Consider the following 25,547-nt stretch of genomic DNA (forward strand, 5'->3'; position numbering starts at 1 on the left):
TAATTAATGGAACTAAATCAATCCTTTCAAGTTTCAACTCATGATTAATGGGCTTCAATTGTTTTTTTTTGGGGGTAATATTGGAGTGGGCCTGAGCATCATCTGAAGTGGATGGGCCATTTTTATTCAACTCATCAGATAGCCCAGCCCATTTAATATCTCAAAGCCGTCACCATCTGCTTTCCCTTCCTCCGACAACGCTGTTTTCTCGCCTACAATTGAGAGAGACATTGCGTAGGTTTTGTCTTAAAGTCAAAGATAGATAAAAATGGCATTAAGGGTTTCAAGGAAAATATATAGAGAAATTTTGAACAAAAGGGTATTCTCAACTCCTCTTTTAACTGCTAGACATTGCTCTTCTTCTGCACAAACAGCTCCAAACATACCTCACTCTGCTAAGAAAGTATGCTCTCTCTCTCTCTCTTCTGTATCTGTTTGGTTGCTGAGGAGGTAATGGAAACTTAGTTCACTGCTGCAAGATCATTGTTTTGTGTTCCCAGCTAAATGCAGCCTTTGTTTGTTTTCTGGGAAAGAAAGTTGAAAATTTTAATGTCTTTTATTTGTATTGCTTTGGCATCTTAAACAAAAAGGAAAAAAAAAAGGCCAAATTTCTGTTTTAAATTATATACATTGTTCTGTCATAATGTCTAATATATCAATGTCCTGTTCTTTATGAATTAAGAATGCCACTGAATCCATAAACCCAATATTTGTGCTTATGAGGTTGGCTGTTAAGTTATAGATTCATGAGTTGGTGGAAACTTCGTTGATTGCTCATTCAATGTTTCATTTTCCTTAGGAAGAAATTGCATTATCTTAGGTTGACTCTATTCTCTATAGTCATTTGGAGGAGATTCAATTTCCCAACATTTTCTTTCTGGGTGACTATGTTTTCAGGAAAAAAAAAGTGGAATGGTCTTTTGAATTTTGAGGGTTGCTTTTGTGTGTCTGTGTGTGTGTATATATATTCAATTTCTCCATAAGTGGAAATGTCTTGCTTTAGTAGCATATGTTTCAGATTTATCCAATACTATCATGTACCTTTTTAGTTCTGAGAGTAGCTGCTATCACTTAAGTCTTCACAATAATTGCTCTAGCAGCCTTGCTCCCTCCTCCATATACTTCTTTATCTTAATAATCCCCTGATCTCCTTGTCTAGTTTATTTTTCTGGCAGAGAGTTTATTATCTTGTTTGAAGCTTTGACAAATTTTGATCGAACCAGTTTTTTTAAGTCACTGATAAATTCTCTTGCTTATACAAAAGGGTTGGAAATGTGTAATTTTTTCTTTCACAATCACCTTGAAAAGGATTGAAATTTATATGACTGGAACTGCATTGTTATGTATAACACAAGCATTTCTTTAAAATGTAGTTTCTTAGTTACTCCCCTCCCTCCCTCCCTTTTCTTATTGATTTCGAGCAACCTACTCCACATTGTTAAACAGTTTGCATACAAATTTGAAGTTTTATAGGTTGAGCAAGAAATTTGTTTTTAAATTTATTTATTTATTTTTTATAACATCCACATATAATATGTCAAAAGTAAAATAGAATCAAGTTTTTCATCTTAAGCACGTGCCCATTTTTAAACAAATGGGATAATTTGAATTGCATGGGTATTGTAAGTCTCATGTTTTGTTTTGTTTTTTATTTATTTTTATATAATATATATAATTTTCCATTGGATCACTGTTATTTTAGTTTTATAACTGGATGACATTTTTGTCTGATTCTGAAGTGTAGCCTCTGATTATTTGAATTGTAGGGAAGGATATTGACAGGAGCCACAATTGGCTTAGTTGTAGCTGGAGGAGCTTATGTGAGTACTGTGGATGAAGCAACTTTCTGGTACTTCATTCAGATCTCTGAATGATACTTTTGCTTAGTTCACATTTAAACTTTGCTCTGTTCCTCAATTTTTTTTTTTTTTGGATAATTGTTTCTATAAGTGGGGGAGGGGGGGGGGGGGGGGTTTAATGCTAGTTCTCCATGGAGACCAGACAATGCCACTGAGCTATAAGGATCTTGGCTTTAGTAGCATTTATATGTTTAAGCAGACCAACTCTTGGTTATCATTTGAATGAAAATTAACTGAACACATTTTCTGTCTTTTTAATGTTCTTCAAAAAGAAACCTTATTTGCCAGTGTCTAGGTTTGAATATGACCTTTTCTTACTCTTACGTAGATCTACATTTTGATCTTTCTTTATATTTTGGGAAAGCTTGTTGATACTTCTTGTGTATGAGTTTTCTCCTATTCTAATATAATATAATTATGACCTATATAAAAGAAAACAGTTCATTTAATGGCTGAATTTTGTAGTTAACTTGAATTTTAAACATTAGTAACTTAATCTGTTCATTTTTGGTGATTAAATTTTAGCAGTGGTTGATTTATCATTTTATTTTATTTTATTTTTTTATTTGCAGTGGTTTGCTATTCTCAGCAACGAAACTTCTAAATCCTTTCTTTGCCCTTTTAGACCCGGAGGTTGCTCACAGACTAGCTGTCTCAGCAGCAGCTCGTGGTTGGATTCCAAGGGAGAAGAGGCCTGATCCATCAAATATAGGGCTAGAAGTTTGGGGAAGGAAGTTCTCCAACCCCATAGGTCTTGCTGCTGGCTTTGATAAGAATGCTGAGGCTTTTGATGGGTTGCTGGGTTTAGGCTTTGGCTTTGTAGAGGTCGGCTCTGTAACCCCTGTTCCGCAAGAGGGTAATCCAAAGCCTCGTATCTTTAGATTGCCGGAAGGGTAAGAATGTGCATCTTAACTTATTTTCTCAAATTCTGATTGCATATCTTGTTTTGTAGACTTCATTGTTTGAATTGATACTTTGTTTTGGTGTGTGTGTGTGTGGGGGGGGGGGGGGAGGGGGGAGGGCGTTCTTATTGAGTCAAAATGATCATGCATTTTTGGAAAGTTGGTGAAGGTGGAACTGTAAAAATTTTGGATTTCTGTAGCTTAAACTTTTAGTTCTTCTCTGATTTATTTGCCTCCACACTGCTTGATTTGTGACCAGTGCTATCATCAATCGGTGTGGCTTCAATGGTGAAGGAATTGTTGCTGTTGCAAAGCGGTTGGGTGCCCAGCATGCTAAGAGGAAGTTGGATGAAACTTCAAGAAATTCATCTTCCCCCACTGATGAAGCAAAACATAGAGGAAAAGCTGGACCTGGCATTCTTGGGGTCAATCTTGGAAAGAATAAGACAAGTGAAGATGCTGCTGCAGATTATGTACAAGGGGTTCATACATTGTCCCAGTATGCTGACTACTTGGTAAAAATGATTTTCTAATTTATTGCGGTTGATCTATTTCTTTGTTCTATGATAGATTTTTAATATTTTTAATTGTACAGAATATATAATGGAGTTCTTTATATTTTTGTGTCAACATAGGTACTTACTGCATTTGATGGAAAAAAAGGGAACTTACTGCATCTTGCTGTGTTCAAGTGGCTACATGCTTTCACTCTATCTGACAATTACATCTTGATTGATAGGGGTAAAATGTGTATAATAAATTCATTAAAAGAACACATAGGTGCCTTGGGGGGGGGTGAGGGGGGGGGTGGGGGATGGGTTGCCTAGATGCAGGGTATTTTTGATAAATTTATCATTAAGTTCGTTTACAGGTTGGCTTCATCTTTTCTTATCTGTCATCATATGCCTGTGTTGTATGAAATTACGTCCTTTTTCTTTTTGGAGGAGCCTGATCTTTGAAGTATTCAATATCGAGTTTTAAGAGGATTATTTTATCATAAATCATGTTGGGAGCATCTATGATGTTTATACTCGATTACTTTTCTAGGATATATGAATGCTGAGAAACTGTATCTAGAAGTGATCTGGATCCAATAAAAAGGAAGCTGTTAATTTAAGGTGGTTAAAGCTGAATTACAGAGCACACAGGGATGGTTATCTGTGTTTTACATCCATACAGCATGCTCAGAACCAATTTCTTTACACTAGAATTTTGATTTGTTTTTTTATTTTTTATGTTATTCCTCAGGAAAAATTTTCAATTAACACTACATGTCTACACATGATGAGTCTATCATGTCTTCTGATATTTAAGATTTAAGTTCTGTTTCTTTAATCTGACAATGCATGTGTATTTTGCTCTGTAGGTGATTAATGTTTCTTCACCAAATACCCCAGGATTGCGTATGCTTCAGGGAAGAAAGCAATTGGAGGACCTTGTGAAGAAGGTATAGCTGTCATGGCATGACTTTCTCTTTCTTTATATGATTAACACAACATGTGACCAGAAGCTAGATCTTGTAATTTTGTCAAGGTTCAAGCTGCTCGTGATGAAATGCAATGGGGAGAGGAGGGCCCACCCCCTTTGCTTGTGAAAATCGCTCCAGACCTGTCTAAAGAAGACCTTGAAGATATTGCTGCAGTATGTATCTGTGCAAGATTTAAAATAGCCCCTCTATTTCCTATTATGATGTTCTCATAGTTCGTTCCTTATTGTTATAGGTTGCCCTTGCTCTTTGCTTGGATGGATTGGTATCTTCTCTCCCCTCCCTGTAACAAAGTTTTGCTCTTTTTCCCAAATGTCTCTCTCTTGCCTCTTTTTCCTAAATGTCTCTCTCTCTTGCCTGTTACTTCTGCTTGACTAGACTTTGATGGTATCTTTAGGAGTCCCAACTTTGTGAAGCAACATAGGAGTTCCATAGATGATATTGTGAGTTGTAACTACGTTGCAATTAGATCAAACCATCCACCTTAATTTGATCAGCATCAAAATTCTAGTCTGCCATGATTTTGTACAAACTTCATCCATTTGTTGGAAACATCACCCCCTCCCCCACTTTTCATTTGTCAGAAAAAGGTACTGAAATCCCTCATTCCATAATGGAAATGTTACCTTTAAGGTGTTCTTATTAGTAATAATGTATCTTCTTTAGTGATTTTTTATTTGGCTGGGATTTCAATGCGGTTTATGAGCTGATGATTCTAGGATCCACCATTGCTTCAATTTTTTATGTTAGTATTGCAGGGTGAAAACTACCCTATAATGCTTCCAATATATATTGTTTCTTTGATATTATTATTGGGTTTTTTAAAATTTTTTTTTTTTTTTTTGTTTTATCATTTTTCTTTTGGTTCAGATAATATCAAATACAACTGTTTCAAGACCAGATCCTGTGAGTAAAAACCCAGTGGCTAGGGAAGTTGGTGGCTTAAGTGGGAAGCCTCTCTTCAATCTCTCTACAAACATATTGAAGGAAATGTACGTTCTAACAAAGGTATGTTGGCTACTTCAGTAATTCATGTTACTTGTTTTTCATTAATCTTTCCTACCATAATAGGATTACATAGATAAACACAAAGCGTACCCTGTTTGTTTGTTTGTGTCTCTGTTTGTCTCTCTAATGTTCACCACAAGTACATAAACACTGAAGATTGATAATAGCTACTCGGGTCCTCCTGGACTCTAACAAATAAGCCTAAAGAATTAATTGCAAGTGCACTGTTGAAAAATATCCTAAACTATATTGCATTCCTTGACATGGATATGGATCTATGTGTTTGAAATTTGCTGTTGGACGTGTCAGACTGTGTTAAAGAAGGGGATTCATCCATGGTTCTACAAGACACTTTACAACAATGTTCGCCTATTACTAGGATTTTTCAGAAAGTTTCTTCCCCCTTCCCTTGGGCCAAAATTCACTTATAAAGAAAAAAAGGATTTTTCAGAAAGCGTGAAATATTGATGTTGGTGATTTTATACTATGAGTTTGCTGTCCCATAATTTTCCACGGGGCCATCAGAAGAAAGTTGAAAAGTAGGATGTTTTAGCCTTTGCCTGTGTTATATGAACATAGAATGAGATGAATATGACATTGAGATACACACCGATATACAAGTTCCTGTGTTCATGTATCTTAGTTCATCATGGTTCGTGCTGAATTTCTTATGTTATTCTCCTTTAGGAGCAGCAGATTCATATTTATAGAATTTTTAGTTGTTTCCATGAAGCATTGGGACTAAGGTTTTGTTGTTGTTGTTGTTTCATAAAGCATTGGACACTTTTTTTGGATACTGGTCCTTCTTGTGGATACTGTTCCTTCTATATTTGAGTCTGGATTCCTCCCCCCCCCAAAAAAAACCCCCTTCATTGTGGTTCTTCATGTTTGTGCTGTCATACATGAGAGCTTGACATTCTGTTTATTTGTCTGTATCAGGGAAAGATCCCTTTAATAGGCTGTGGGGGTGTTAGCAGGTAAAAGCAGAACGCCCATTCAACATTTTTATCATGATACTCATCTGTTGTCATTGACTTTTAGAACCTTATAGCATACATTTGATTCAGTGGTGGGGATGCATACCAAAAAATTCGAGCTGGTGCAACTCTTGTTCAGCTTTATACAGCATTTGGTTATGGGGGACCAGCTCTTATTCCTCAGATCAAGGTATTTTTTTGTTATGCCTTTATGATATTTTGGAGCTTATGGAGAAACTGAAAGGATTAAATAAAATATGTGGATGTACCAAGATGGTGCATTAAAGATAAAAAAAAGATTGTTTGAGGAAGATAGAGTGGGGGGGGGGGGGGGGGGGAAGAGAGAAGATTATTTTAATCTCCCTGCATGGGTTCATGTTTAAATGTGTCTAGCGATAGGGCTTGGGGAAACCCCAAAGGGTTACTTTTATGGGAGCAAAAAAGGAGGAAATGAAAAATATGTTATGAAAAGTATACCAGATCAATAAGAAATTCAGTATTGGTGAGAATAGCTGGAAAACTTTTTTCCTTAATAGGAGACGCCCAAAATATACATTTTGTTTTGCATTTTATACTCACTGTTTCTAGGTAATTTTTGTGATTAAGTGATTTTTAATACAATTATTATTGAAATGATAATACATTTGACTAAAGATTAGAAATTTAGGCTTTCTTTTGGGATTTTGTTCTGAACTCTTTGGTCTAAAATTTATGTATTTAATGGAGTTAGAATATAGTTTTCCCATCTGTAGATGTAAACCTGTTGAACAATATGGGTAGGATTTGGATATAAATTTGTGGATCTTTTTCTGGTAGCTCTACTCAACTTAGTTTTGGGGCCCTGTTGGAGATCGTTTGAATTGTATAATCTTGTTCTTTTTTCATTTTACCCCAATAACTTAGTTTGGTTAATTTTGTCCAATCAGAAGTGTTACGTGGTTTTTTTTTTTTTTTTGTAAATTAATTGATAAATTTTGGTAGAAGGAAAATTTTGAGACTACATTACATGTACAAAAGGTTCACCTTAAGAATATATGCAAAATTCAGTTGATCTATGAAATCTAAAAGATAAGAAAACTAGATGCACTCCAAAGCAACCATCAACTCATACGAAGTTCTCAAAAATTAAGACTTTACGTTGTGTTGTGGAAACTTCAACAATATTATGATTATTCCTAAGCTAGAGATGCTTTAGTCGGTTCCTTGTTGGGGAGATAGAGTCGCTGGAAATAGAGGAGTTGGGATGTAAGCTTTGTGAAAGACTTTAATGATTGGGAGGTAGAGTTGGTAATCTAATCTTTATTCTATCATCCCTCATTGGGAGGGTGGTGACATATTGATATGAAGATTAAAAGGGAACAAAGATTTTGATGTTTGCTCCTTTTATGATGCGTGAAGGGGTACTTGTGTTATGATTTTCCATTGGAAGAGTATTTGGTGTGTCAAGGCCCCAAGGATTGTCTCTTTCTTTGTATGGATGACAGCATGGGGAAGATCCTCACTTGCGATAATCTCTTCAGAAGTACACATTATTAGGGTGGCATTGTATGTGCCACCATAGTGGGGAGACGGTGGAGCATCTTTTATTACTCTATAGTATTGCGTTTGAGTTGTGATCTTCAATTTTTTCAGATTTTGGGTTTCAGTGGGTGCTACTGAAAAAGGTCACTGACCCTTTGTTTGGTTGGTGGAATTGGATAGGCAAGCATTCTTTGGATATTTGGAATTTGGTCCCGTTATGATTGATGTAATATTGTGGGATTGAGGTCACTGACCTTTGTTTGATGGAATGAGGTTCTAACATGAAATTTTTTGTGGGAATTACTCATTGAAATAGTTATGTTAAAACTTGTTCTCAATTGCAGTAAACAAAGATCATTCACTACACTCTTGTTTAGGACTCTTGTTTAGGACCTTTGGGTTCATGGAATATCAAATTTGTACAAATTGATTCTATATATGCTCGGATCGTTTGTGTAGGGCTGAATGATAACGATAAGTTTGATTTATTCTCATTTTACGAGTATCTAAAAGGTTACAATGATATGTGCTTTTCTTGGAAGAGTTTTTAGTGTAACAAGGCTCAAAAGAATGTTGCTTTCCATTTTTTGGGTAGCAGCATGGGGAAATTTTTTTTGGCAGGGAACAATCTTATTAAAAGAGGTTTTATTTGTGGGTAGTAGATTTTTTTTTTCCTCTTCTATTTTAAGCTAATGTGTTTTGAGGATTCGCAAAAATCTTTTTTCCCCTTTTTCTTATCTAATGTTGTGACTTTTATTTCTTAGGCTGAACTGGCCGAATGCTTAGAAAGGGATGGTTTTAAGTCTATCACTGAAGCAGTTGGTGTAGATTGCAGATAACCATACAAGATTCAAGGGCCACAACTATGAACGTATTCTGGAGTTGTATTCATGTTATTTATAGAGCATTATTCTGACATTAAATGGTTGGTTATCCTTTTTCATTTTTCCTCTCCTTCCAGGGGGGTGGGGGTTATTGGCTTGTATGATGTGAGAAGTTTTGAATTGACTTCTTAGGCATCTTTCTGAAGTTATGTTTCTTTATCCAGTAATCCCCCACCCCCCAAAATAAAAGTCACCGCCATGAAAATCAAGCGAAATGTAACAAACCTGTTATGTTATTCAGGGGGCATGTGGTGTCTTGTCATACATGTTATATCACAGCAGATTGTTGCAGATAATCTTAATTTGCTTCCTTCTTCCTTTGGGAGTGACAAATTTTCTTCCAATTAGATCACCGGCCTAACCTAGTTAGTTATGAATTAAATTGCATATCAAAGAATTTGATGTGCCAAGGCAAACTAGCCTAAACAATTTTTGTTATAGGGCATCCTATGATTCTAGGGTTTCTTCCTCAGCTTACACAACATGCACAACTTTTACTCAATATTTAATCTTCTCTTAATCATTGACCTTGTTAAAATCATCTACCAGGCTATTCTCTACAAGAATAGTTTAAGTCTTCTGAATTTTCAATTTTCATATATATTTTTCTTCCTTACTGTTCAATGGATTGTTCTCTAGTCCTTTAGAATCCTGTAGTGCTTGATAAGTAGATTTTGTGGAGAACTTACTTGATGAGTTGGGACCCAAGTTAATGAGTCTTCTTGGTTATATTAGGGTAATTATGTCTGAATGGCTTTTCTTGCTGATCTGTAAAAAAAAAAAAAATGGCCCTAATTTTGTCTTTGCCCCACCTTGTTGGTTATTGCAAGATAAGGAAAGAAATCAAATTGGGTTGTTTGGGGAATCATTTCTAGGTTTTGGCTTGAATGTTCCAAATGTGGCACCCATGGAGCATATCAAATATCTAGTGCTATGTCATTTCCAATCTTCCATCAAGCACCTTTCTCCACTAATCCCCTTGAGGCTTGGATGGTATTCCGCATTGAGGATCCATTTTTATTCCTGGGAACTTGCCATAACTCTCGTCTTTCATGTGCTTGATAGACAACAGTTTCACCCATGATTTATCCTCTCTTGTTAGTATGCTAGGCCCTAGTTTAACAAAAGGGCCATATTCATATCTTACCTAGAGATGTCCCAAACATTATGGCATGCAAATATCATCCCAAGCTTTGAGATACAAATACAATGATTATTGTTTTCTTTCTGTTCCTATCAAAGGTTTTCTAAAGAGAGTCGATTCTTTTTTAAAATCTTATTATATATATATATATTTATAATAATTATAAATGATAGATATCAATTAATTATGGTATATACTTATTTGTTTTCTTGGCAATTCCCCAATAGGTTTTCCTAAAATAGGATAAGAGACCGATTGGAGGAATGAATAATTTCAAAAAAAAAAAAAAAAACCCATGCATTGGCTTTCCTATACATTCCCAAAATACCATTTTGTTACAGTGTTTTCCTGCATTTAGAGAATATTGTTCGTTCTACAAACACTTATTTTATTCTTTTTTTTTTTTCTTTTGAAAAATGGGTGAGCGATTTAAGAAGTTGATGTTTTGAAAAGTGGAAGAAATAATAAAAAATAACGGATAAAGAATATTTAAAGGAAAATTGAGGTTTTCTATTATTATACTCACCACCTCTCTAGTTTGGAAAAAGATAGTCGCCTTCCTAACAAGTAAATTATGTATTAAAAAAAAAAAAAAAGGGTGTGTGGTGAAAAGTTTGTATGGAAGCAAAATAGAAAATTCAAGATTTTCAAAACTCTTTTTTCATTCATGAAGGGGAGGTTAGCATAAATAGTTTGAATTGTAATAGAGGCGAGTGTCATTTTAAATTAGAAAGGAAGTGAGTGTAATAACATAAAATCTCCTAGAAGTAGAAGGTTAGTGCAATTTACCTAATATATAAGTGAAATAGAGTTTAGAATATATATTTGAAAAGTTTACAAACTACTGATGTAGTGAGTGATTAGTGGCAAATAAAAAAGTGATATTAATGGTGAGTTAAATGAAAATCAATAAGAAATTAATCATATCAACATTTTGTAAATATGTTATGAAATAGTTTATAACTGTAACATTATATATTTTAGAATTTAAACTAGAGAATCGAACTTAAGTGTTTTGGAAAGTGATTAATTAAAATAGAAGAACTAAAGACATACATTAATTATCAATTTTAAAAAATTAAAAAATTGAAAAAGTTATAAAAAAAAATTAGTCAAATTTTCATTTTCCAATAAAAAGTTTTTTATTTATAAAAAATGCATTAAGTTTAGACTCCATAAAGCTAATGAGTCATCCATAATTTGAAAGGTCCATAACGGTCGTTAAATCCGTTAGAAAATAGTGCCCGAAGCTCCAAAGCCACAGAGAGAGAGAGACACACACACACACAGCCATGGCGTGCAGCAGCATGATAACGCTCTCTCGCCCCACTCTCTCTCCCTCTCCCTCTTCCTCTTCTTCTTCTACTGCCCCTAGTTTTCTTCCTCCTAATCCTCTCTGCCACGTCACCACTCTTCGCCGCTTCCGAACCGTCAGATCAAAATCTCTCGGCTCCACCAAGAAACAGCTCTCCGTTTCGGCTTCGGCTTCTCTGCAAGCTCTGGTATTCGACTGCGACGGCGTGATCCTCGAGTCCGAGCACTTGCACCGCCAGGCCTACAACGACGCCTTCGCTCATTTCAATGTCCGCTGCCCTTCTTCTTCTTCTTCTGATGAATCACAACAGCCTCTTAATTGGGGCATCGATTTCTACGACCAGCTCCAGAATCGCATCGGAGGCGGAAAACCTAAAATGCGATGGTTTTCTCTTCTCTTTTCTTATTTTATTTTTTACTTTTTTTTTTTTTTTTTGATTGTTGATTGGTTAGGGTTTGCGATTGTGAGTGAAGGTACTTTGGGGAGCACGGCTGGCCGATTTCGACGATATTCGAGAAGCCTCCCGAGGCCGATGAGGACAGAGTCAAGTTGATCGACACTCTTCAGGTATTAATATCATTGTTTGTGGTTGTTTGTTTGGCTGCCGAGAAAATGTGAGAATGTTTTAGTGATTACAAAGTTTTTTGTTGTTTAGGGAGCTGAGAACGAAGTAACCAAGTTTAATCCATGAAAATTAACGCTTCTGTTGGCTTTAATAGAGTTCTGTATTAATGTCTTAATCAAGTAACAGATTTAGCTGTTGTAGTTCTTCGAGGTAACTAGGCCTCTTAGAGTAGAATAGAATAGAGAGAGCAAAAAGAAGGAAATATCCAGATCACCCTCTTATAGTTGAGCTATCTGCTATACATTGGTATAGTTATGAATTCTGTTATACAATCAGTTACAATTTCTTGACTAAATAACTAACCGACCACACAGCTGTTAAAACTCATTACTAACTAACCCTTCAAGCTACTGGTACAAAAGTAAAACCCCGATCATTATTTCGCTCGCTACTGGCAGGACTTGAATCTCATTTCTAGAGGTTCCATAATATGTCTTGGTTAATATATTTATATAAAATTAAGACTAGATTACCTTGGTCCAACCTCAAAAACCTTCAACCTGTTGGTCCTCTCCCTTTTCTGGTTTTCTAAACCAACAAAAGCATTAATTTTCATGGATTAGGAAATACAATAATAGACCTCCCCTGAGTTCTCAATTAAGCATTCCTAAATTTTGGTAACTTGGGTGAAAAATAAGGACTTCATGGATAAGCCAGGGGTAGATTAGGAATATTTTTTTTTGAGCAAAGATTAGGAATATTTTTGCTTAGCCAATGATAAGTTAGTCTACGAATATGAGGAGGGGATTGTCCTTCATGCAAAACTTTGGGCTCCATTGTCATTTCATTATACCTCAAGGGAGGTTGTTGTAATTTTCCCTAATTTTTTTTTAAGGTATGTGTAGAGAGATTTTTGTGTACTTTATTCTATTGATTTAGAAATGGATTTGGTTGTTTGTCTCAATTCCATGTTTTTGGGAAGAGATGTCAATTGATTTCGAGCAATTGTATATTTTCTGATGGAATCTTTTGAGTGGTATGTGAAATTGATACTAAAGAGTTTGAGATTTTATACATTGGTTCTCAATGTGTATATATGAGCGTCCATGCATTCAAACTCGTGGTAAAAAGTTACAATGCTTAAGAATTATTTTGTATCCATTATATGAATTTTATTTTGGACTTTAGACTTGTAATGTATAGATCCTTTTATGGTGTTGCAGGATTGGAAGACTGAAAGGTACAAAGAAATCATCAAATCTGGAACTGTAAGAACAACTTTACATCTCTTTTACTTCAATTTTCTTGTTGATTTTGTTTTCATTATCAGTTACTATTTTAATGGGCATTAAGAATTAATGACTAATACTGTTTTCACCAGGTGGAACCTAGACCTGGGGTTTTGAGATTGATGGATGAGGCCAAGGCTGCTGTAAGATAAAATTTACCATTCAAATGCAATTATATTTTCATGGTATATTGAGCTGACTTTATTCCATGTAGATTTTCTTGATTGATAATTGGGATTGAAGATCATTTGTTTGCATTGGATTCATAGAGATTAATAACTTATTCCTCTATCACTAGTTTATTCTTTTTCCTTTGCTTCATCTTCAATATCGGAAGTGTCTATGCTTAGGAATACAAATATGTGCTAATTGATAGTGATACCCTTTTTTTCCTGCTGTTGTAGGGTAAAAAACTAGCTGTTTGCTCTGCAGCGACTAAAAGTTCAGTTATACTCTGTCTTGAAAACCTTATAGGGATTGTAAGTTGTGTCTTTGGAATTGTTTGACTACATTTTTAAGAATTCTGCTTCTACAACATATTTTAAATCACATATTGTATTTTCCTTGTCTTAGGAGCGCTTTCAAAGTCTTGATTGTTTCCTGGCAGGTATGTTGATCATTTTGAAATGAGATATTCTACATGTTTTTACGTCATGTCATGTATGAGAGGCTTGTTTACTATTTGTACAATTTATCCTTATTTGCATCTGCCACGTGTGTATAAGATCATCTATGTAATGTGCATGGGACTCACACAATTTTGTTATTCTCGTTGTTATACTGTAAGTTACTCTCCGTCCGTGCTTGAAAATTTTTTTAGATCCATTCTTTTCAAGTCTAGCTGCAAATGCTGTCATTTTCGCTCCATATGTTGAGGGTCAAAATTTTAGTCCATTCAAATAGATTTGGCAACATTGAGGTTGTTGCTGTCAGCGCCCATTCCATTCCATTTTATTTGTTTTTTGTTTTTGTTTAATTTATAGAATACCCCTGTTTATGCATGTATGATGTATGTGTCATTGTTTGAATGTTTGTATGTATATTAATTATCAAAAAAAAAAAAAAAAGTTTGTATGTATGTATTATATTTTGTAACTCCAACACTCAAATCTAATTCTGTTTTTTTCTATTTGGCTTGTAGGTGATGATGTGAAGGAAAAGAAGCCTGATCCATCAATTTATCTGACAGCTTCCAATGTAATATTAACCATTGTGCTCTCTATTACTTGAATACATGTCACGATCAGAACTATAAAATGAAATTCCTTGCAGAGGCTGGGCGTGTCACCAAGAGATTGTTTGGTAGTGGAAGATAGCGTTATTGGACTACAGGTATTGTGATTTGAAATAATCAGTTACTGTACATGCTTAAAAACGAGGAGTTTTGAGAGAATTGTTAAAAATTATCTTGGATTCTTATGTTAATAGGGTTGGTATTCTATTTGTTCCATTGATTTACCACAAATTTGAGTTATTGTTCCACATTTTTTCTCTTATTTGGCGTACACATTGAATCAAGCCTTTTCAACCATGATGAATCCTAAAGAAAACTAAATTTGTAGGCTGCAACAAGAGCAGGGATGTCATGTGTGATTACCTACACATCTTCAACAGCTGAACAGGTCAAGCCTTTCCCTATTTCTTTCTTAAACACAGAAAATTACTGACAATTTTTTACTTATGTTGGCAATTGATTGCCAATAGTTGCTTCATGAGAGTACTGAATTATTTTTTGATTTAATATTTTAATGTAGGATTTTAAAGATGCAATAGCCATCTATCCAGATTTGAGTAATTTGAGGTATGGTTGCCAGTTCCTCTATAAATGCTTGCAATTCTGATTTTATTATTTTATATTGTCTGACATCTTACACATAGGTTTTGCACCATCCATGCAGATTGAAAGACCTGGAGTTATTACTTCAAAAAGTGGTCCCTGCCAGTTAACAAATGCGTCGATTTTTTCTAAACTTACAGAAGAGCCTGTATAGTTTTTGTAGAATTTTGGCTGTGATTGAAGTTTACCCATTCATCTATATGCCATTTTCATTGAAGTTAAAAAATCACCCTTTTGATTTACTAGGGACAATTTTTGCCACAATTTCTTTCTACCATTGTAAATAAGTTGAGTTTTATCGAATAGTGAATATTGTAGCAAACTTTTCAACAAAAATAAAATGTTCAAGCTTTGCTCAATTTCAAACCAAGCCTACAAATAATGTTTGAGCTGCTTTATTCATTAGTCAAGTTTAGCTTGAGCTCATATCAAGTTTTTGAGTTTGAGATCTAACACAAATACATTATCAAGCTTATATCAAGCCTATTTAGTTTGGGCTAGTGATTCTAACTCCTAATTAATTATATAGTCTTAGTAAATTATGAGTTTATTTATCAAGCTCATATCAAACTTATTACAGAGCCCATAAATGAGTCCAAGTTTAACATTTTTTTTTGTATTGAGCTTGTTCATGAACAATTTTTTTTTTTGGCTTGACTGTTTATCAAATAAGCCTAAAACTAAGGATCAAACTTGGCTTGTTTATAAATAAGCAAATATGAACAAGCATGAATAAGCTTAAAACACAAACATGTTCGAGCTCTTATTTGTCAAAAAGTGTAAAAGCTTGAGCTTAGTTTAACCAATGATCTCGATTTGATTTATTAGTCAAGCTAAGCTTGAGTTTAATATCAAGGTTTTGAGCTTGAGATCCAACACAAGAATTATCATGCTCATATCAAGCTTATTATCAAGCCTATTTGGCTTGGACCAGTGGTCCCAACTCTCAATTAATTGAAGTCTTCGTAAGATATGAGTTTATTTATCAAGCTCATATCAAGTTTATTACCAAGTTCATAAATGAGCCTAGGTTCAACTTCTTTTGTATAGAGCCTAAATGTCCATGAGCCTATTCATGAACAAATATTTTTCTTTTTGGGCTCAGCTCATTATTTAAACAAGTCTTAAATCTAAAGACTTAAGCTTGGCTTGCTTATGAATAAATAAACATGAACAAATATTTTATTGAGTTAAGCTCAAGTTATTTATGAACAGTTTGGTTCATTTACAACCCCACTCCTTCCACAACTTATTGAAGTGGTTGATTGTCTCTGAGTTGTAGAAAAAAAAGGTGAGTTGATATAAAATGTGGATGGTTTATTACTCAAAAGATACAATAAAAAAAAAACAAGAGAACCCCATATCTAATTAGGAAGACTGTTTTGAAGTAACTTTTAAGCTCTTCAGGTAGCAAAGAAACCAAATTCAGCTCAAATTTACGCCATTGGAAGGTATGGTTTTCAAGCTGGAACACGACCCAAGCCAAGTCCTTAAAAAAAAAAAAAAAAAAAACCTGGTAAAGCAAGGACTAATAAGTCGACAATCTTATCATGATATATTTTGAGCCAAAATAAGAGGAAAGAAATAGAAAGATAATTCATTTCATACTTTACACCAGCCCCACCATGGAAGCCTAATAATAATCTGAAAATGGAAATTTCATTGCTGATGATGTCGAAAATCGTCAGTAAGCTGCATAATACTCACGTGCTCGAATCAAGACCTGTGAAACAAAGACAAAGAAAACCCTAGGAGAGTACCGGTGCGGTACCGGCCAAAGACAGTCCGAAGGTTAAGCCAGAGAACTCTTCACAACGCTAGAGTGCCAAAGCTGAGGTAAATTATGCGTAACTTGGTTTGTGAGAGTTTTGGAGTTTTTATAGTATTGTAGGGTTGACATCCGCACCTTGGTTCAGAAGATCTTTCCTTGTAGGAGAGAACCTCTTTAATTTGCGTATCTCCTAGAATTCTTTTCTTGTAGGAGTCTTCTTGATTAGGGTTAAGCGTGAGGCACAAGATGTTTCCTTATACATGCATGCGTGGAGACCAAGTAAGGCCACATTAGACCTGTCAAAGGTTTACTTATCCCCTTCAGCTTATCCTTGTCAACTTCCTGTGTCGTCGTCCAAGATGCCGTCGTCAGCTTCGAGGTGGAGCCGTAGACTTTACACTGTTGTCGCCTCTCATGAGCAATGCTGACGACCTTATTATGACCGTCACCTTTTGCCTTGTCATGGGTGAGTATTAATATTACAAAATTACCCTTATCAGCTGCCCCTTACTCCATATCCTCGTCAGCTTTACCTGATGGGGTTATGGAGTTAGCTTTGTAGTTTTTATTATTAATTATTATTTGTTCAGAGAAAAGAAAGGTCATTTATAGGTGATTCCTCGAGCAGCCTTTATTAAATGCTTGAGCATGTGGCGTGAACTAATTGGCCCCGCTTCTGGACGAGAGTGTCGCTTTGTCTTTCGTGCATTTTCTATCTATATATGTCTCAAATCTTCCCCCCATTTCCTACATTTCAACCTTTGCTGATCTTGAGAGAGAGCCCGTCGCCTTCTGAACACCTTACTTCTGTCAGCCTACCGGTCTCGTCACCTTCGCTGCCATCATCTCATCCTTTTTCAAGGAATTTTTTACTTGTAAGTTCTCTTTTCTTTTATTCTATCCCTTATTTTCATTTTTCTAGTTAATTAGTTCCATAGTGAGGCCGTCAACTTAGGTTCTTAGAATGAATCCGTCGCTTGTAGATAGTCAGATGTCTAGAGAGGCGACAGGTGAACAATCGTCGGTCCGCAAGGGAGCGGGTTACGACGAGGTCTTCCGGTCAGGTCATGAGCCCAAGGAGGGTTTCTCCTGGTCGTCAGAGAGGGAAACATCAGCCCAATCTCCTGACGAGGAAGTGAAAAGTTGTAGAGGAGAATATGAGGAAGGAGTAGTGAGTGAGGGTGAAGACGAGGGCGATGAAGGGGAAGAGGAGAGAGAGAGTGATGGGGATGAGAATGATGGTGATTAGGAGGCTTTAGAGAGTACTTCGGGAGGCCTCAAAGATGGCCGTCCTTTCATCGTCCCCAAGATATGGACTGTCAATGACTTTCTGCCGACGATGTCGGACAAGGTTTTCAACACTTTATGTGACAGTTACCAAATTACAGATGACATCCCAATTCGTCTCCCTGGAAAGTTTGAGAAGCGCTATTTAGGGAAGACTGCGGACGTTGGCATGTACGATGCCATGTTTGCGGTAGGATTGAGGCTGCCACTGATAGCACTTCACCACCAGTTGGCTAACTTTTTGGGTTTGTCCGTCAGTAAAATTGCCCCCAACGCTTGGAGGATATTCATTGGGGCTGAGATCTTGTGGGGTCGTCTAAGTGGCGGGAACCGCCAGCTAACTCTTGACGAGTTCTTTTGGTGTTATCGACCTCATCGTATCGTCTCGTCCCAGGGGATATACCATTTCACAGCAATGAAGAAGGAGCTGAAGCTGGTATCTGATATGCCTGATTCCAATAGGAATTGGAAGGGCATGTATTTTTTTGTCAAAGGGATGAATTGGGTATACCGTCAGGAAGAGTGGGAGACGATGCCTCATGGTTTTGACAACACTTGGGCTTTTGTCGAGAATTCAGGTTAATCCTGTCTGTTTCTTCCCTTAGTTTATTTGTTTCAAATTTCTAACACCGTCTACTTTTCTTGTTTTCAACTAGTGTTCGTCCTTATATCACAGACAAGCAAGAAGACTTTATCTGTCGGGTAACAGAGATCTCGTTGGACAAGCGGAAGTGTCGGGACCTCATTACACTTGATGCTTTACACCTTTACTGCGGAGGTCCGGAGTCGATGTCGGTAGCTCGCAAGTTAAATGTCTATTCTCGTCGACGTAAGTATCCCTTAATTTCTCCCGTCGCTTTCTTTTGGTCGTTTCTTGTTCTGACTCTCGTCACTCATTTTTTGCAAAAATGGAAGGGGCTAGGCAGAGGGCGCTGATGTAGGCAATTACACCCCGAAGCAAAGAAGAAGAAAAGAAAACAAAGGGGGAGGGGACGTCCTCGTCATCCCCTAAGGCCACTGGAAAGGGGGCTCTTAAAAGGAAGGCTGATGGGAAGGACTACTGCCCTTCCAAGAAAGCTACCGTCACCCTTGGGGATAAGAACCTAAAGAAATCGTTGCCTCTTAAGCCAAGCCATGGGGCAGGCAAGGGGTTAATGACGTCATCAGCCCCCGTCACTCAGGAACTTGATCACCGTCTTCTTACCCATAAGGACTACGCTGTTGAGGTGATGGAGTCCATCATCAAGAATAAGGAAGTAGATCCTTGTGCTGAGCAAGTGACTAAGGAGCTGGGGGTGTCAGGCCTTTTTGACCTTGCCCGGGTATGTTTCTTCCTTTTTTTTTTACTAACTTTTGTGTTCAATAAGCTGACGACTTTTTTGTTGCATAGGCCTTGGTTCGTATGAAGGCATTATAGGACAAAGGCTTCGCTAAAGAGGGGGTGATTACTCGTCTACACAAGCGCATCAAGAACCTGATTGATGGGCAAGAGCAGTACAAGGAAGCTCTTCGTACTCTCAATTAGAAGGCGAATGAGCTAAATGAAAAATTAGAGGAGGAGGGTCGTCAGAAGAAAAAAGAACAAGAGGCTAAGGCGACGGTGGAAAAGGAGTTGACGACTCTTCTAGGCCAAGTGGAGACGGCCAGGATTGATGTCGTTGTAGAGTTTAAGGCTTCGTAGCCTTTTATAGATACTTGTGCCGTCTATTATGGTGACGGGTTTGAGGACTGCCTAAAGCAGGTCAAGTCTGTCTACCCTAATTTGGATTTATCCAAGGTCACTATGGACGATCCTCTACCGTCGACACCCGTAGGCGATATTGTTTCTGAAGAAAGTGACGACTCCACCAAGTCCGAGGTGGATCCAAAAGATGATAGTGTCGTCCTTGCCCAACCCGCCGTGGACCAGCCGTCATCCCTTTGACCCTGTTGGCCAACCTTCTTAATGCTGAAGACCCGTCTAATGGTGAAGGTCCTTCTGCTCAAGGCGTCCAGGCTCTTCCTCCTAAGGGTGACGAAAAACCCACAAGACCCCCCGGCCTCCTGAACTTTGCCTTTTCTTTTTTATTGTAATTTGATATAATTTCCATATAATGTTTTAATGCCCTTTTGTTTTTTGGGCTTTTCTTGTAGAAACTTTACTTTATTTATGGTATTTTATACTTGTCGCTTTCATCATATATGTGTTGCTTTTTATTTGTAGGTGTGTATGTTCGCTCCTTGCTCTTGTATGTATGCTAGGATATGTTTGTACTTGGTAAACTAGGATGAACCCATCCACTTAAGGTGTCCTCATGGCCTAGACTCGTCTACTTTAACGATTTCAACCCGTCTTCTTTGAACTCGTCCTTTTTGTGAACTAGTAAATTCGTCCACCTTTGGACTTTTTATTGAACTTGTCCACTGGTGGATATCCTCATAGGATGAACTCATCTAATTATGAAATTTATGAATTCGTCCACTTGTGGACTAATCATGAATCCGCCTACTTGTGGATTTAATTAGTTCGTTCATTCGTGGATTTTTTATCCTCATGGGATAAACTCGTCCACTTATGGACTCAACTATGGATTCGTCCACTTGTGGACAATAGTATTAATTTACCCTTGTGGGATGAACTTGTCCACTTATGGACTAAGTCATGAACCCGTCCACTTAATTACGGATCCATCCACTTTAGTTATGGATCCGTCCCCTTGTGGACTTGATAATATTGGACCATCCTTGTGGGATGAACTCGTACACTTAATGGACATAATCATGGATCCGTCTACTTGTGGACTTAAGAGTGAATTCGTCCACTCGTGGACTTTATATTGACTCATCCTCACATGATAAGGTCATCCACTTCTGGACTTAATTATGAATCCGTCCACTTATGAATTATTGAATCCGTCCATTTGTGGACTTGATAGGCACGTAGAATAAACATGTAGAAACTAATAATTCACCAGTTATTTTTGAATAAACTCCTCTTATTATGATAAATGCATGTAAAAAAATTGTTCTTTAAAGAAAAAGACTGACCCTATGGGCTTAAAAAGGACTGTAGCAAAAATTAACAAAAATAAATTGGAAAATGAGGAGTGTTGCTTTTCATGTTATTATGTCTACTGGTAGTATTTTCGGAGATGCTCGGTGTTCCACGGGTGGTGCAACTTTTGTCTGTCCAGTGTTTCTAGGTGATAGGTGTCTTTCCTCAGCCATGATGTGATTTTGTAGGGTCCTTCCCAGTTTGGGCCGAGCTTTCCTTGTGCGAGGTCTCTGGCAGAGCCCATTACCTTCCTCAAGACGAGGTCTCCAACCTTGAAGTCTCGGTGTTTGACTAGGGAGTTTTAGTGCTTGGCCATGAGGTCCTAGTATCGTACAAGTCTCTATTCAGCTGTCGCCCTGACTTCATCTAGTAGATCAAGCTGTAGACGCATAGCCTCGTCGTTCTTTCTTTCATAATGATTTCCCACTCTGTAGGTCGTGAGGCCGACTTCCACTGGGACAACTGCCTCACTTCCATATGCTAGTTGAAATGGTGTTTCCCTAGTAGGCGTTCTTGCTGCCATCCTATATGCCCATAGTATGCTTGGTAGCTCTTTTGGCCATACACCCTTCGCCCCCTCGAGCTGAGTCTTGATGATCTTAAGCAAGGATCAGTTCATGACCTCAACTTGTTCATTGGCTTGTGGGTGGGCTAGGGAGGAGTAGTGGTTTTTGATTCCCAATTGTGAGCAAAAATCCTTGAAGGAGTCATTGTCGAACTGCTTCCCGTTATCGAAGACTAAGACTCTAGGGATTCCATATCTACAGATGATGTTCTTCCAGATGAAGCTCCTCACAGTCTTCTCCGTAATGGTAGCCAAGACTTCTGCTTCTACCCATTTAGTGAAATAGTCTATACCGACTACAAGGTACTTTAGTTGCCGTATTGCTACTAGGAATGGACCCATGATGTCGAGTCCCCATTGAGCGAATGGCCACGGGGTTGTTATCGGAGTCAATTCTTCCGTCGGTTGTTTGATGGCGTTGCTGAACCTTTGACATTTGTCGCAAGCTTTGACATAAGTTTGGGCATCCTTCTGCATAGTAGGCCAGTAATATCCAGCTCGAACCAGTTTATGTACCAATGACCGTGACCCTGAATGGTTGCCGCAGATCCCTTTGTGCACTTCTCTCATTACATAATCCACTTCTTCGGGACTTAAACATCTCAGGTACGGTCGAGAGAAGCCTCTTTTATACAGGATGTCTTTTATCAAGACGAACTGTGCTGCCTGAACCTTTAGCTTTCTTGCGGCCTCCTTTCCGTTGGGTAGTTTGCCGTCTTTCAAATAGGAAACTATTGGTGTAGCCCAATTGCTCTCCGAGTTTACTTCCTGCACGCCGACGTCATCTATCAGGGGTGAAATTTGAAAAAAGGAAAGTACTTTACCGGGGAGAGGCATGTATTTAGCTGACGCGGCTTTGGCAACGTGATTAGCTTGCTCGTTTTCTTCTCTAGGGATTTGGAAGAACCTGGCTTGCAGTTTGCTGATGCATTTTCGCACTTGATCCATAAACTTCTTCATCCTTTCTCCTTTGCACTCGTAGTCGCTGTTTACCTGACTGGTGACTACTTGAGAATCGTAGTATACGATCACACTTGTCGCTCCTACTGCTTTGGTGAGGTCTAGTCCTGCTACTAAGGCTTCATACTCTGCTTCCTTGTTTGTTGTGGGGAAGTCTAATTGAACCATACATTCGATCTTGTCTCCCTTTAGGGAGTGGAGCACTACACCGATTCTGCCAGCGTGCTTGTTAGATGACCCATCCGTGTGGATGCTCCAGTGAGAAGGCTCTTTTGGCCACTGGCTTTCCATATTGGTGAACTCTACAATGAAGTCGGTGATCACTTGTCCCTTTATGACAGTACGCCGGAGATATTGTACGTCAAATTGACTTAGTTCTATTGCCCATAGCGCCATCCGTTCGGCAGCTTTGAGACTACTCATTGCTCGTCGTAGAGATTTTTCTATAAGGACAACGATGGTGTGGGCCTGGAAGTATGGCTTCAGCTTGCAAGATGCTGTAACCAAAGCGAAGGTGAGTTTCTCCATTGGCGGGTACCTCTCCTCTGCCCCACGAAGCGCCCGGTTGGCGTAGTACATGGGTTATTGCACCTTGTCTTCTTCTCTGATTAAGGCCGCGTTGACGGCAACGTGAGATACAGCTAAATAGAGGAATAATTCTTCCCTTGGCTTTGGCGGACTCAGCAATGGTAGGGAAGAGAGGTAGGCCTTCAGGTCCTCAAACGCTTGCTGACACTCGGCCGTCCATTCGAAGGCTTTCTTCAACTTCCGAAAGAAAGGTAGACACTTATCCGTTACTCTGGACACAAACCTATTAAGCGCGGCTACCTTGCCGTTGAGTCTTTGTACTTTTTTCATGTTTTTAGGGGGTGTCGTTTCTATTATGGCCTGGATCTTGTCCGGGTTAGCCTCAATGCCTCTCCAGGACACCGTGTACCCTAGGAATTTTCTTGCCGTCACTTTGAAGGCACACTTGCCTGGATTAAGCTTTATGTTGTAGGAACGAATGGTGTCGAATGTTTCCCTGAGATTATTCAAGTGATCACCTTCCCTTCAGCTTTTCACTAGCATGTCGTCGACATAGACCCGGACATTTCTCCCAATCTACTGTGCGAACATCTTGTTCATGAGCCTCTGATACGTCGCGCTCGCGTTTTTGAGGCCAAACAGTATTACCTTATAGCAAAAGAGGCCTTGGCTAGTAACGGATGAAGTCTTCTCCTGATCTGTTTCGTCCATTCTGATCTGGTTGTAACTCGAAAAGGCGTGCATGAAGCTTAATAACTGGTGTTGAGTTGTAGAGTCAACTAGGACGTCGACCCGCGGGAGGGGGTAGCTGTCTTTGGGGCATGCCTTGTTCAGGTCTGTGAAGTCTACATACATCCTTCGTTTCCCACTGGCTTTCTTGACCATTACCACGTTTGCCAGCCAGTCGGGGTAGTAAACTTCCCTGATGAAGTTCGCCTCTTGTAGCTTGTGAACTTCTTTTGCTATAGCTTGGTCTCGTTTTGAGGTGAACACCCGCTTTTTTTGACTGATGGGTGGAAAGGAGGGCGACACATTCAGCTTGTGCACCATGACCGATGGGTCTATTCCTAGCATGTGTTCATGGCTCCAAGCAAATACATCCTGGTTATCTTTGAGAAAAGCTGCAATTGCTTGGAGGACCACCGGGCTGGCGAGGGTACCAATCCTGGTCTTTTGATCAGGCTTGGAGTCGTCGAGAAGTATCTCTTCAAGCCTTTCAATGATCTCTATCACTGTTCGGTGTTCTTCTATATTCATGGCTTAGAGGTGGTCGTCCATCCCCATCATAGCTATGTAGCGTTCGCGTGCGGCCACCTAATTTCCGCACAGCTTTCCTATTCCATAATCAGTAGGGAATTTGATCATTAAGTGGTAGGTCGAGGTTATAGCCTTCCATGAATTGAGGGTGGGTCGCCCTAGGATGGCATTGTAAGCTGATGAGTAGTCGACCACAAGGAATGTTACATCTTTAGTGATCTGCTTGGGATAATCGCCCACCGTCATAGATAATGTGATTGTACCAAGGGGAAACACCCTTGTTCCTCCAAAACTGATGAGCGGAGTGTTCGTCGAAATAGTCGCTATCTATCAATCCTTATTTGCTGGAATACGGGGTAGTAGAGGATGTTAGCTAAGCTGCCATTGTCAACTAGAACCTGGTGCATGTTGTAATCCCCTACTCGTATACTACCGATAAGTGCATCGTCATGTGGGTGGTGAAGACATCGGGCATCTTCTTCCAAGAATTCGATGACGGGGTTGTCGATTCGCGCCATCTTTGGTATGGAACCCATCAACTGAGCGTTCTGAACCATCTTGAGGTAAGTCTTACGGGCCTTTTTGGACGACCTAGTAGCCATTGTGCCCCCTACAATCATTCTTATATCTCCTATGGGCGGTCTAGGACGCTCGTTCTCCCGTTGGGGAGCCTGTTCCTGAGGTGGATCTACTTTCTCCTTGCTGACGAACCTCTGTAGCTTTCCTTGCCTGATAAAAGCTTTAATTTGTTGTTTCAAGTCGTAGTAGTCAGCTGTGTCATGGCCGTGATCACGGTGGAAGCGGTAGTACTTGTCCTTAGACCTCTTATTAGGATCTCCCTTCAGCTTGCCGGGAAAAGTCAGGGCTCCTTTGTCCTTAATTTGCATCAAGACTTGGTCGATCGGGGCAGTTAGCGGGGTGAAGCTTGTGAACTTCCCCGCGGGTGGCTTGGAGCGTCTGTCCTTTCACCGTTCTTCGGTTCTAGCCATCTTTTGCCCCCTGTCCGACCGTATGTCTTCCTGTCTTTCCCTTTTCTTGGGCTTCTCTTCTCCGGCTAGTAGTGCGTCTTTCGCATTCATGTATTTGGTCACCTTGTAAAGCACATCTGACATGGTCTTTGGGTCGTTCTTATATAGAGAAAATAGGAACTTACCCTTCCATAGCCCATTGGTGAATGCCGCCACAAGTATCTCGTCGTCCGCTTCGTTGATCGAGAGGGCCTCTTTGTTAAAGGGGTTATGCAAGATCTTAGTGTCTTGTCTTCCCGCTGCTTAATGTTCATCAGGCATGCAGTTGACTTCTTATACCTGTGCTCCCCGATGAAGTGTGAGGCGAAATGGGCGCTTAACTCCTTAATG

General features: G+C 38.6%; 4 protein-coding genes across 7 annotated transcripts; 2 read left to right on the forward strand and 2 right to left on the reverse strand.

The window, feature by feature from the left end:
- Window positions 1-202: 202 nt before the first annotated feature.
- On the forward strand, window positions 203-8,981 carry LOC142623738 (dihydroorotate dehydrogenase (quinone), mitochondrial-like). Of its 3 annotated transcripts, none has more exons than XM_075797198.1 (11): window positions 203-403; window positions 1,767-1,849; window positions 2,432-2,752; window positions 3,021-3,276; window positions 4,128-4,208; window positions 4,295-4,402; window positions 4,483-4,512; window positions 5,118-5,255; window positions 6,195-6,232; window positions 6,323-6,422; window positions 8,518-8,981. In XM_075797198.1, exons 1-11 carry the CDS (start codon window positions 269-271, stop codon window positions 8,590-8,592), a joined length of 1,365 nt encoding a protein of 454 aa, XP_075653313.1. In that variant the 5' UTR covers window positions 203-268; the 3' UTR covers window positions 8,593-8,981. The 3 variants fall into 3 exon arrangements, with proteins under 3 accessions (XP_075653313.1, XP_075653314.1, XP_075653315.1); XM_075797199.1 differs by having other exon boundaries at window positions 211-403; window positions 6,307-6,422; XM_075797200.1 differs by having other exon boundaries at window positions 264-403; window positions 2,485-2,752.
- Window positions 8,982-10,993: 2,012 nt separating this feature from the next.
- Window positions 10,994-15,166, forward strand: LOC142623523 (haloacid dehalogenase-like hydrolase domain-containing protein At4g39970). Of its 2 annotated transcripts, XM_075796963.1 has the most exons (11): window positions 10,994-11,480; window positions 11,570-11,663; window positions 12,885-12,929; window positions 13,043-13,093; window positions 13,355-13,429; window positions 13,524-13,557; window positions 14,092-14,147; window positions 14,223-14,282; window positions 14,513-14,572; window positions 14,705-14,751; window positions 14,849-15,166. In XM_075796963.1, the coding sequence occupies exons 1-11, from the start codon at window positions 11,074-11,076 to the stop codon at window positions 14,895-14,897; spliced, it is 978 nt and encodes a 325-aa protein (XP_075653078.1). In that variant the 5' UTR covers window positions 10,994-11,073; the 3' UTR covers window positions 14,898-15,166. The 2 variants fall into 2 exon arrangements, with proteins under 2 accessions (XP_075653078.1, XP_075653079.1); XM_075796964.1 differs by lacking the exons at window positions 14,705-14,751; window positions 14,849-15,166 and having other exon boundaries at window positions 14,470-14,553.
- Window positions 15,167-21,489: 6,323 nt separating this feature from the next.
- LOC142625473 (uncharacterized) lies at window positions 21,490-22,983 on the reverse strand. The gene has a single exon (XM_075799122.1). The coding sequence runs from the start codon at window positions 22,981-22,983 to the stop codon at window positions 21,490-21,492; it is 1,494 nt and encodes a 497-aa protein (XP_075655237.1).
- Window positions 22,984-24,512: 1,529 nt separating this feature from the next.
- LOC142625474 (uncharacterized) lies at window positions 24,513-25,076 on the reverse strand. The gene has a single exon (XM_075799124.1). The coding sequence runs from the start codon at window positions 25,074-25,076 to the stop codon at window positions 24,513-24,515; it is 564 nt and encodes a 187-aa protein (XP_075655239.1).
- Window positions 25,077-25,547: the final 471 nt, after the last annotated feature.

The sequence above is a fragment of the Castanea sativa genome, chromosome 2 (genome assembly GCF_040712315.1).
Source record: "Castanea sativa cultivar Marrone di Chiusa Pesio chromosome 2, ASM4071231v1".
Taxonomy (NCBI): domain Eukaryota; kingdom Viridiplantae; phylum Streptophyta; class Magnoliopsida; order Fagales; family Fagaceae; genus Castanea; species Castanea sativa.

Coding starts and splice junctions, on each gene's coding strand:
- LOC142623738 (XM_075797198.1), top strand. CDS start 269: ATGGCATTAAGGGTTTCAAGGAAAATATATAGAGAAATTTTGAACAAA. Junction 2,753..3,020: donor ATCTTTAGATTGCCGGAAGG/GTAAGAATGTGC, acceptor ATTTGTGACCAG/TGCTATCATCAATCGGTGTG. Junction 5,256..6,194: donor AAATGTACGTTCTAACAAAG/GTATGTTGGCTA, acceptor TGTCTGTATCAG/GGAAAGATCCCTTTAATAGG.
- LOC142623523 (XM_075796963.1), top strand. CDS start 11,074: ATGGCGTGCAGCAGCATGATAACGCTCTCTCGCCCCACTCTCTCTCCC. Junction 11,664..12,884: donor AGTTGATCGACACTCTTCAG/GTATTAATATCA, acceptor ATGGTGTTGCAG/GATTGGAAGACTGAAAGGTA. Junction 14,148..14,222: donor TTTATCTGACAGCTTCCAAT/GTAATATTAACC, acceptor AATTCCTTGCAG/AGGCTGGGCGTGTCACCAAG.
- LOC142625473 (XM_075799122.1), bottom strand. CDS start 22,983: ATGTACTACGCCAACCGGGCGCTTCGTGGGGCAGAGGAGAGGTACCCG.
- LOC142625474 (XM_075799124.1), bottom strand. CDS start 25,076: ATGCAAATTAAGGACAAAGGAGCCCTGACTTTTCCCGGCAAGCTGAAG.